General features: G+C 44.7%; 1 protein-coding gene across 1 annotated transcript in view; it reads left to right on the forward strand.

Annotated features, from left to right (window-relative positions):
* The first annotated feature begins 5,896 nt into the window (after positions 1 to 5,896).
* FGF10 (fibroblast growth factor 10) overlaps positions 5,897 to 12,099 on the forward strand; it is a 65,404-nt gene continuing 59,201 nt past the window's right edge. The window contains exon 1 of the mRNA XM_072136410.1: positions 5,897 to 6,774. Within this exon, the coding sequence (XP_071992511.1) occupies positions 6,471 to 6,774 (304 nt within the window). The 5' untranslated portion in view covers positions 5,897 to 6,470. The remainder of the gene's footprint in view (positions 6,775 to 12,099) is intronic.

Here is a 12,099-nt window from a genome sequence, read left to right on the forward strand (position 1 = left end):
TAAGTTGAATTTGTATGTAAGTCGAAACTGTATATTTTTTAATTGTAGATCCAGACAAAAAAAAATTGTCCCCAGTGACAATTGGAGTTTGAACATTTTTTGCTGTAATGGGACCAAGGATTATCAATAAAGCTTCATTACAGACACCTTACAGCTGATCATTGCAGCCTGGGACTATAGTAAAGCATTCAGAGAGCTTCAACAGAGGTCAGAGGGGTCTGTCTGTAACTATGGGTTGTCTGTAAGTCGGGTGTCCTTAAGTAGGGGACCGCCTGTACTGTTTTGGGTGGAGTTACAGGCAGAGCAAAAGACATGGCTTAGGACGAAAAAAATTCTGTGACGCAAATGTTTTCTCCCTCTTTCTCTGCTACAATGGTTGGGAGGTATGTATTACTGCTAAACCTTCAGATGTGACATCTTAGTGGTTAGAGAGGAGCTCCCTCTATCACTATCTCCTCCCTCCCCGGGATCTACCAATGTCTATCAGCCCTAGGCCTCACAGCACAATGAACATATGTCCCCTTACAAGACTAAAAAAAGAATTTAGGAAAATTTTTGAAAATTTTTGAAAAAAAGGTTTAAAAAAAAAACCAAACTATTACTTTTTTCTTTTTTTAAAGCCTTTTCCCATTGGACAATTCTATATACGTCTATATAAGTATGTATATTAAATAATCATTGTAGTACACACCATGGGGAATCTTTTTCAGAACAAACTAAGTCTGAATTTTACTGCATCTAGCTTAGTAATTCTAGCACATTGTACAGTTGGAAGATCTAAATGTTGGATTTTAAAAAATACAACCCTTCCACTAAAAAACAAGCCCCATTAGGTCACAAAAATTAAGGCCTTTGAAATTTAGCGATGAAAAAACAAGCAACATGTGTTTTAGCCTAAAGCTATTGAAATAAACATGCAAACATAAAATAGACAGAAAGGTAGATAATATATAGCTAGAAGAAAGATAGATAATGCTTAAGAAAAAAAAAAATTAACAATAGATAGAATGTAAATAAACAGACAATTGACAAGTAAAAAAGATTATAGCATTATAGAAAAGAAAGAAAAAAAGACTATTTATACAGGCAGTCCCCAGGTTACATACAAGATAGCTTCTGTTCTTAAGTTGAGTTTGTATGTAAGTCGGAACCGTATACTTTATTATAGTAACCCCAGTCAAAATTTTTTTGGTCTCTGTGACAATTGGATTTTAAAAATGTTGGATTATCATAAGAACCAGGATTAACAATAAATCTTAATTACAGACACCATTGATAACTGTTATAGCTGATCATTGTAGCCTAGGACTAAAGTACAGTAAATTACCAACATCCAGAGGTCCGTTTGTAGCTAGGGGTCGTATGTAAGTCAGGTGTTCTTAAGTAGGGGACCGCCTGTATGTATAAAACCACTTATTTTTTTTTCACCGAAAACAGGCAGTCCCCGGGTTATGTACAGAATAGGGTCCATAGGTTTGTTCTTAAGTTGAATTTGTATGTAAGTCAAAACTGTATATTTTATAATTGTAGATACAGACAAAAAATTTTTTTGCCCCAGTGACAATTGGAGTTTCAAAAGTTTTAGCTGTAATTGGAGCAAGGATTATCAATAAAGCTTCATTACAGACACCTTACAGCTGATCATTGCAGCCTGGGACTATAGTAACATCCAGAGGCTACATTCACACAAACGTATGGAGGACGTGTATACGGCCAATATACGTCCCCCATACACTTCTATGGGCGCACGGCACCCTACGGGAGTGGTACTTTGCAGCACACGTGCGGCACCGTACCGTTCCGTACCCGGGAAAAAGATAGGACCTGTCCTATCTTTTCCCGTAATACGGGGCCGTGCGCCATAGGTTGCTATGGAGAGGGGCGGGGGTGAGCTGCGCTCACCTCCTCCTCCTCTCCCCGTACACTGCCGTTGCCCGCTACGGTACGGTACGGGCGGGCGGGCAACGGCAGTGTGAATATAGCCAGAGACTTCACCAGAGGTAACAGGGGCCAGAGTGGTCCGTCTTTAACTAGGGTCGTCTGTAACTAGGGTCATCTGTAAGTCGAGTATCCCTAAGTAGGGGACTGCCTGTACTAATGTGCTGCTCTATTTTTGTAGATACATATTAAACAGTAAGAATGAAATAGTAGAAAGATATGAGATGTATAAGATACATATTTACAGATTGATAGATATATAGAAAGATACAGATAGATATAGATAAGATATTATAAAGGTGATAGAAAATATTTAATGTCATACTTAATAATAAGTAATATTAGTAATCAGTGATGTATGAGGTCCCTGGTGGTCCCTGGTCTCTCGGCTTCTAATCCTGATTATTTTGCAGCCTGATTATTTCCTGACTCCAGCTCTGAAGGATGTTTCTCTATTGCTCTTAGTCTGGGGGGCACTTAAGGGTTAACAATAGGAAGCTTTTTTTGTGTGTGTTCCCATCCACCCTGTCCTGTGCTTGTCTGCAACATTTCTCTAGTAGAGGGGAGTAAAACAATCTCCAGGTGGAGCACTTCACTGCCAAAAACACAGGCAGGGGCTCCACGGTGGGGATTGGCTCATGCAGCAGCTCTCAGTGTGTGCAGAGCAGAGCTGTCTGTGTGCAGTGCTGGTGGACACAGCTCTCAGTGCGCCAGATTTACTTACCCGGTCCATTCGAGATCCAGCGGCGCGTTCTCTGCGGTGGATTCGGGTCTTCCGGCGATTCACTAAGGCAGTTCCTCCGACGTCCACCAGGTGTCGCTGCTGTGCTGAAGTTCCCCGAGGCCCGCCTAATGCACTGAAGTTCACGATCCTATTCCTGGTGAAGGTAAGCGCGTGTCTAGCGACACTTTTTTTTTTTTAAATGCGGCGGTTTCTCCGAATCCGTCGAGTTTTAGTTCGGCCACGCCCCTCGATTTCTGTCGCATGCACGTCGGCGCCGATGTGCCAAAATCCGATAGCGTGCGCCAAAAACCCGGGGCAATTCAGGGAAAATCGGCGCAAATCGGAAAAATTCGGGTAACACGTTGATAAAGCGCGAATCGGGCCCTTTGTAAATGACCCCCAGTGTGTGCAGTGCTGGTGGGCAGCAGCTCTCAGTGTGTGCAGTGCTGGGGGGTAGCAGCTCTCAGTGTGTGCAGTGCTGGTGGGTAGCAGCTCTCAGTGTGTGCAGTGCTGGTGGGTAGCAGCTCTCAGTGTGTGCAGTGCTGGTGGGTAGCAGCTCTCAGTGTGTGCAGTGCTGGTGGGTAGCAGCTCTCAGTGTGTGCAGTGCTGGTGGGCAGCAGCTCTCAGTGTGTGCAGTGCTGGTGGGCAGCAGCTCTCAGTGTGTGCAGTGCTGGGGGGTAGCAGCTCTCAGTGTGTGCAATGCTGGTGGGCAGCAGCTCTCGGTGTGTGCAGTGCTGGTGGGCAGCAGCTCTCAGTGTGTGCAGTGCTGGTGGGGAAGCAGCTCTCAGTGTGTGCAGTGCTGGGGGGTAGCAGCTCTCAGTGTGTGCAGTGCTGGTGGGCAGCAGCTCTCAGTGTGTGCAGTGCTGGTGGGTAGCAGCTCTCAGTGTGTGCAGTGCTGGTGGGGAAGCAGCTCTCAGTGTGTGCAGTGCTGGTGGGCAGAAGCTCTCAGTGTGTGTAGTGATGGGGGGCAGCAGCTCTCAGTGTGTTCAGTGCTGGTGGGCAGCAGCTCTCAGTGTGTGCAGTGCTGGGGGGTAACAGCTCTCAGTGTGTGCAGTGCTGGTGGGCAGCAGCTCTCAGTGTATGCAGTGCTTGGGGGCAGCAGCTCTCAGTGTGTGCAGTGCTGGTGGGTAGCAGCTCTCAGTGTGTGCAGTGCTGGTGGGGAAGCAGCTTTCAGTGTGTGCAGTGCTGGTGGGCAGCAGCTCTCAGTGTGTGCAGTGCTGGGGGGTTGCAGCTCTCAGTGTGTGCAGTGCTGGTGGGCAGCAGCTCTCAGTGTGTGCAGTGCTGGTGGGCAGCAGCTCTCAGTGTGTGCAGTGCTGGGGGGGTAGCAGCTCTCAGTGTGTGCAGTGCTGGTGGGGAAGCAGCTCTCAGTGTGTGCAGTGCTGGTGGGCAGAAGCTCTCAGTGTGTGTAGTGATGGGGGGCAGCAGCTCTCAGTGTGTGCAGTGCTGGTGGGGAAGCAGCTCTCAGTGTGTGCAGTGCTGGTGGGTAGCAGCTCTCAGTGTGTGCAGTGCTGGTGGGTAGCAGCTCTCAGTGTGTGCAGTGCTGGTGGGTAGCAGCTCTCAGTGTGTGCAGTGCTGGTGGGGAAGCAGCTTTCAGTGTGTGCAGTGCTGGTGGGCAGCAGCTCTCAGTGTGTGCAGTGCTGGGGGGTAGCAGCTCTCAGTGTGTGTAGTGCTGGTGGGCAGCAGCTCTCAGTGTGTGCAGTGCTGGTGGGCAGCAGCTCTCAGTGTGTGCAGTGCTGAGGGGTAGCAGCTCTCAGTGTGTGCAGTGCTGGTGGGTAGCAGCTCTCAGTGTGTGCAGTGCTTGGGGGGTAGCAGCTCTCAGTGTGTGCAGTGCTGGTGGGGAAGCAGCTCTCAGTGTGTGCAGTGCTGGGGGGCAGCAGCTCTCAGTGTGTGCAGTGCTGGGGGGGTAGCAGCTCTCAGTGTGTGCAGTGCTGGTGGGGAAGCAGCTCTCAGTGTGTGCAGTGCTGGTGGGCAGAAGCTCTCAGTGTGTGTAGTGATGGGGGGCAGCAGCTCTCAGTGTGTGCAGTGCTGGTGGGTAGCAGCTCTCAGTGTGTGCAGTGCTGGTGGGGAAGCAGCTTTCAGTGTGTGCAGTGCTGGTGGGCAGCAGCTCTCAGTGTGTGCAGTGCTGGGGGGTAGCAGCTCTCAGTGTGTGTAGTGCTGGTGGGCAGCAGCTCTCAGTGTGTGCAGTGCTGGTGGGCAGCAGCTCTCAGTGTGTGCAGTGCTGAGGGGTAGCAGCTCTCAGTGTGTGCAGTGCTGGTGGGTAGCAGCTCTCAGTGTGTGCAGTGCTTGGGGGGTAGCAGCTCTCAGTGTGTGCAGTGCTGGTGGGGAAGCAGCTCTCAGTGTGTGCAGTGCTGGGGGGCAGCAGCTCTCAGTGTGTGCAGTGCTGGTGGGTAGCAGCTCTCAGTGTGTGCAGTGCTGGTGGGCAGCAGCTCTCAGTGTGTGCAGTGCTGGGGGGTAGCAGCTTTCAGTGTTTTCAGTGCTAGTGGGCAGCAGCTCTCAGTGTGTTCAGTGCTGGTGGGCAGCAGCTCTCAGTGTGTGCAGTGCTGGTGGGGAAGCAGCTCTCAATGTGTGCAGTGCTGGTGGGCAGCAGCTCTCAGTGTGTGCAGTGCTGGTGGGCAGCAGCTCTCAGTGTGTGCAGTGCTGGGGGGTAGCAGCTCTCAGTGTGTGCGGTGCTGGGGGGCAGCAGCTCTCAGTGTGTGCAGAGCAGGGCTGTCTGTGTGTGCAGTGCTGGTGGGCAGCAGCTCTCAGTGTGTGCAGTGCTGGTGGGTAGCAGCTCTCAGTGTGTACAGTGCTGGTGGGTAGCAGCTCTCAGTGTGTACAGTGCTGGTGGGTAGCAGCTCAGTGTGTGCAGTGCTGGTGGGGAAGCAGCTCTCAGTGTGTGCAGTGCTGGTGGGGAAGCAGCTCTCAGTGTGTGCAGTGGTGGTGGGTAGCAGCTCTCAGTGTGTACAGTGCTGGTGGGTAGCAGCTCTCAGTGTGTACAGTGCTGGTGGGTAGCAGCTCAGTGTGTGCAGTGCTGGTGGGGAAGCAGCTCTCAGTGTGTGCAGTGCTGGTGGGGAAGCAGCTCTCAGTGTGTGCAGAGCAGGGCTATCTGCGTGCACTGCTGGTGGGCAGCAGCTCTCAGTGAGTGCAGTGATAGTAGGCAGTCTGTTTGCAGTGCTGGTGGGCAGCAGCTCAGAGAAGTTTAGCAGCAAATTAGTAGCATCCAGATCAGCGATCTCTGTCTCTGTGTCTATCCAGCCTTCAAGACAATCCCCCTCCCCTCCTGTGGGACTCCCCCCTAACTCCTGGGTTTCAGATGACCACCTCTGCCTGACCCCACCAAGAGACATCCCACCTCTGCATTGTAATCACTGTCATTTACACTTCAGCTTCCAACCTGTCTACAGCAGAGCTGACTGCTCATCTCCAGAAGAAGAAGAAGAAGGAGGAGGAGGAGGAGAAGGAGGAGGGGGGCTGTACATGGATTAAGACTCTTTTTTTGGGGAGAAGTGAACATGTCATGTCTTTTTTTCCAGGCACTGCAGACTTTAACATGCTGCAAGACTGCTGGGAAAGTGGGTGTATGAAGTAGAGGCAAGTCAGCAGCAGCATCTTCTGGATGAGGATCTCCAGGAGAGCAGAGGCAGGAGAGCTCCTCAGCTGCGGATGGTCTCCTAAGGAGTTATGGATGGTGATGCATTAGAGTCTACAACACAGAGCAGAGTCCTGGGGGTCAGTGGTCACCAGATCCCAGCTCACCCCACTTTGGATTTTAACTTTTCATTATGTGTCTTTCCATGAGGCATCTTCTGAAGCCCTCAGCCTCAGTACAATGTGGAAATGGATACTGACACATGGTGCCCCAGGCTTATCTCACCTGCCTCTGTCTTTGCTCCTCTTGTTCTTGGTCTACACCTTGTCTGCCACCTGTAATGAGGTCTGGAGTAGAGGGTCAGTGCGCCCCCCGGAGATCTCCTCCAACTATTCCAACTATTCCTCTGGGAGACACGTGCGAAGTTACAACTACCTTCAAGGAGATATTCGCTTCAGGAAGCTCTTCTCCTTCCACAAGTATTTCCTCAAGATCGATGACACTGGCAGGGTTAGCGGGACCAAGAAGAATGACTGCCCCTACAGTGAGTAACCTACCTGCCCCTGGCACATGACTACTGCAGAGAGTGTGGAGAACTACTACATGGAGTATGTGTTACTAGTACATGGTGTATGAGCTACTAGTACATAGTGTGGAGAACTGCTACATGGAGTATGTGTTACTAGTACATGGAGTATGTGTTACTACTACATGGAGTATGTGTTACTAGTACATGGAGTATGTGTTACTAGTACATGGAGTATGTGTTACTACTACATGGAGTATGTGTTACTAGTACGTGGTGTATGAGCCACTAGTAGATAGTGTGGAGAACTACTACATGGAGTATGTGTTACTAGTACATGGTGTATGAGCCACTAGTACATAGTGTGGAGAACTGCTACATGGAGTATGTGTTACTAGTACATGGCATATGTGTTACTAGTACATGGTGTATGAGCCACTAGTACATAGTGTGGAGAACTACTACATGGAGTATGTGTTACTAGTACATGGCATATGTGTTACTAGTACATGGTGTATGAGCCACTAGTACATAGTGTGGAGAACTGCTACATGGAGTATGTGTTACTAGTACATGGAGTATATGTTATTAGTACATGGAGTATGTATTACTAGTACATGGTGTATGAGCTACTAGTACATAGTGTGGAGTACTGCTACTTGGTGTGAATGTCTACTACATGGTGTATTTGTGACTACTACATGGTATAGAGAACTACCACATTGTGTATGTGTGATCAGTGCATGGTGAACTAGTACATGGTGTGAAGAGGTATAAGATGATGTGGAGAACTAGTACATGGTAGGTGAATGACTTGTACATGACATAGACAACTAGTACATGTAGTGGTGAGTACATGGCAAGGAGAACAACTACAAGGTGAGTGAGTGACTATAAGTAACTAATATATGGTGTGTGTCATGTACATTATGTATATAGTGTGTAAGTGACAAGTACATGGTGTATGAGTGAATAGTAGATGATGTGTGAGTGAATACTGCAAAGAGTGTGAGCAACTAACTGGTACAGATGTGTAATTGCCTAGTACACAGAGAATAACTAGTACAGAGAGTATGGATTACTAGTGGATGGTGTAAGTGACTAGTACAAAGCCTGTAGACAACTAACTGGTGCAGACAGTGTGGGGAAGTATAACAAAGAGTTTGGGGAAATAACAGGTACAAACGTCTAGTTGTACAGTATATATTCTATGAATAAATAGTACAGAGAGCATGACTAATTTTTTTAACTACTACAGATAGTGTGGGTGTCTAGCACAGATGTGTTGGCAACTCAAAAGTTTGGGGAGTTGATAACTACCAACAAGTACAGAAGACGTCTAGTTGTATAATATATATTGTGCTATTTTATCTACTACTGACTGTAACTAGTAACTAGTACAGAGAGTGTTGGCAACTAATTAGCACAGAGGGAATGAAAAACTAACCCAGGATTTTGGGTGGTTAGTACATATTCAATAAGTAACATGTACAAATTGTGGGTAACTAGTATAGAGAATGTTAAAAACTAAATGTAGTGGTGGGAAACCAGTCAAGACTGTGGGTGACAGATACTTGGATAAGTGTAGAAAGTAAAGCTAGTTGTACAGATACTATAATTACTTAGTACAGAGAATGTGGGCAAATACCTAGTACATGGAGTATGGGGAATAAGTTTAGGAGTGTACACTATTTGGTGCAAATAGTTCAGAGACTGTGATACCTAGTACCTACCTGATATAAATAATAAATCAAATTAGATGTAGAAGATGGGTGACTGATACATAAAGTGTGAGTACGGAGAGTGTAGGTGACTACTATAGTTTAGCCATGGTATAAAACTAGTCCAGGGAGGGAGAAAGTGGGACAAACTAGTACAGGGAAGGAGAGTGATTACATGAACTGAAAGGAATTACTACAGGGACTATGCGTGACTGGTACAAGAGCAGAGGATGGAGCTTGTATTGCACTGAAAGTTGTTATTATTGCAGGGACTGTGGATTACTAGTACAAGCAGTGATGGTGGATGGCTATTACAGAGAGTGTGGATGTCTATGACTTGGAGTGTGCCCCTGAATAAGAAGGTCTAGACTAGTGCTAGTAGTGTGGGGGGGTGGGAATGGTCATTTTACAGTGGGTAACCCTAGGGGGTTAATGAGCTGTGGTTGTAGTCCTGACACTCTGTCTGCATGCTGTTGGGACAGAAAGGCACCACTAGGGTCATAAACCATGGCATGCAGACCTGTGAACTTTACTGGACATTGCAGCCACCAATTCAAGAACAGGCTCCATGGAGCTCCTCAGCTGTTGTGGAACTATAAGTCCCAGCAGGATATGCTGTGCCTTGGATTTGCACAACAGCTGAATATCTGCAGAATGCTGAGCTCTGCACTACTTTTCTGCAAACCAGAGGTATTGAAGCTATTGCTATAATAGGTCACTGGATATCTATGTATTGTATTGTGCAGCCTGACCTTTTACTATACATTGATATTATATTTATTTATAGGGTGTTTGCTACATGATTCTATTTACCATTTTGCCTTTGCATCTGCTGCAAAACAATTGGAAAAAAAGATTGTTATTTAGCACAATTCATGAATATTTGTAATTTTACATGGGACTGCAGGTAATCCTATAAAGCAGAAATCACTGCTCCAAACAACTATGTTACTGAATTATAAGACATATGATGTCTAGGGCTCTAACTTTATGACACTGCTCAGCCATCTGTCCCTTGCATGTACTCTGCTTGGCCTTGCAGTCATATGTGAAACGTTAGGATCAGTTGTAAATGACCTCAATGTGTCAAAAATACCAAGTTTCCTTCCCTAAAGTGAATTGTCACATAGAGCTACAACCTTATTCAGACAGGAGCCTGAGCCAAACTGGGATTTTTAACTCCACATTTTATAAATGCAGATTATTTCTCTACTTATAGTATTTTATATCCTCCCCCCCTTTCCCAGTATGTTCTAATGTTGCATGGAGACCTATTGGCTCTCACATCCCCCCTTCTTTCCTCCTCTATACATTTGCAACTATGTATCCATTTCACTCTGGAACGTTTATTTGTAAATGTTCCATTTGTTTCTAAATAAACAGAAAAAATAAGAAACTCAAAGGATGATAGAGATCTGAAGGAGTAAATCTTCCGAGTCTGAGAGTAATTATCCTTTATTATTTAAGGAGTGTATATGATCTTAAATGAAAAAGAGTTGATTTCTGCTTAAGAGCGGAGTTCTGGTTTAGATTAGGGTGCAGGGCCGGGGTAAGGGATCATATACTGTACTATGTACAAATGTTACAAGTAGACAACAATAATAATGACTACATCACTGTTTTCTTGCCTTGTTTGGATACATTGAATTCTGTGACGAAATGCAATCACAACCCGCTTACATATGGCGGATGATTGCTGGAATGCCTCCATCCCCAGCTATGATTATAGATTTCTTGTGTACTAAGGACCAGGAACTGTCATCCACATTATAGTCTCTGCTCTAAATACCTGCACTTTTATTTTTTTTCTTTTATTATTGCCTATGTTTGCTGTGAGCACAGGTCTACATTCATAAGAGACCCATAAATCTAGACTTATACAAAACCCCTATGGTTGTCTGGTATGGTGTGAGTTACCTAATGGCTTTGACCTCCTTGGCTGAGCATGTGTCCAATATATTGCAAATGATTTCTGGCTGGGGGTCTGGTTTGGGGGGGTTGCTAACCCTTAAAAAAATACATTCTTATGAAATTCTGTCGACTCAGGCTTTTCTACTTTTGTAGCAATTTTGTGTATGACAAATGTATCACTTCTAAATGTGTTCTTTAACATACATCCCCTGCTCTGTACATATTGCTGAACGTAACTACAGTATGGAAGGTCTGATGTGCTTTTACAAGGACTGATGTAAAGTGGGGTTTTGGAGTTACAAAAAAAGTTTAAACCTAAACTTTATAACAAGTCATATGCCGAAAAAATGGCAGAAGGTAGTGAAAAATGTTGTAACTGGGCTGGACATCAGCTTATTCTACAAAGCTGGACTAATACAGGGAGCCATGTAGCCTACATACCTAGAAACTCAACTGCTAGAACTTAAATTCTGGGTTGTTCTCTACTGATGTCTACAACTAGGTCTAACTAGTTTTTAGGGTGTTCTCATGTTGACCATTGCATTGAGATTATATGAAGACCAATCCTAATGCTCCGTAATAGTTGTGTTCAGCTTAACTATTCATATTGATGCAAAAATTGAGAAGCCATTGAATGTAGTTATTTCAATCGGCACAACCCAACTTGTATGGTTCCATTCCAAGTCTTAAATTTCTGGCTATTACATAAATTAATCTATTTTCTGTCCCTGTGTTAAAATAGCTAATAAATGTACAGTATATAATACAGTTTGATATGTTCTTTCATATGTCTTCAGATTACAAGATGTTGGAAGTTGTAAAATAGGGCCTGAAAAAATGCAGATGTTTGGTTGAAATGTGTTTTTAAAGTTTTCTCTAAAGTTATCAATGGGAATTATTATTTTGAGGATGCTTTATAATCATCCTGTATCATAGGGACCTGTAACTGGATCATTCAGTCTTTATTGCTCTCTCTTCCGGCTCTAGTTTGTCCTCCATGTGATAAATGGGTGAGACCCCAGTCCATTATTTTACATCAAGACTAAGCAGAACCATTATATACTAGCTATAATAGAAGTACTGGCACTGAGCACTACAGGGGGATAATCTACTCGGGCCACACATGATAACTCTGGGTTGTAAAGGCTGAGGGGCAAATTGAAAGAGGCTTAAATCTTCCTATATCTCACCCTTAAACATTTGTACTATCTATCTATCTATCTATCTATCTATCTATCTATCTATCTCATATCTATCTATCTATCTCATATCTATCTATCTATCTATCTATCTATCTCATATCTATCTATCTATCTATCTATCTATCTATCTATCTATCTATCTATATTATATCTATCTATCTATCTATCTATCTCATATCTATCTATCTATCTATCTATCTATCTATCTATCTATCTATCATCTATCTATCTCATATCTATCTATCTCATATCTATCTTATACATCTTGCTCTTCTGTCTATCTACATTTTTTATCTTAACCACATGTATCTATTTCTTTATCTGTCTTCCCTTCTTGTTATTTATTGATCTACGTATGTTTTTATTCAAGGCTCGACAAATTCCAGGACTGATTTACTCAGTACAAAGATTTTCATTTTCTGGATTTTTTTCTTTAAACATTTCATAAAAACTCTCTGAAGTATTTTGTTATATAGATATAAATAGACTGATTGATAGTTAAAGATATA

This window comes from Engystomops pustulosus, chromosome 1 (genome assembly GCF_040894005.1).
Source record: "Engystomops pustulosus chromosome 1, aEngPut4.maternal, whole genome shotgun sequence".
Lineage (NCBI taxonomy): Eukaryota > Metazoa > Chordata > Amphibia > Anura > Leptodactylidae > Engystomops > Engystomops pustulosus.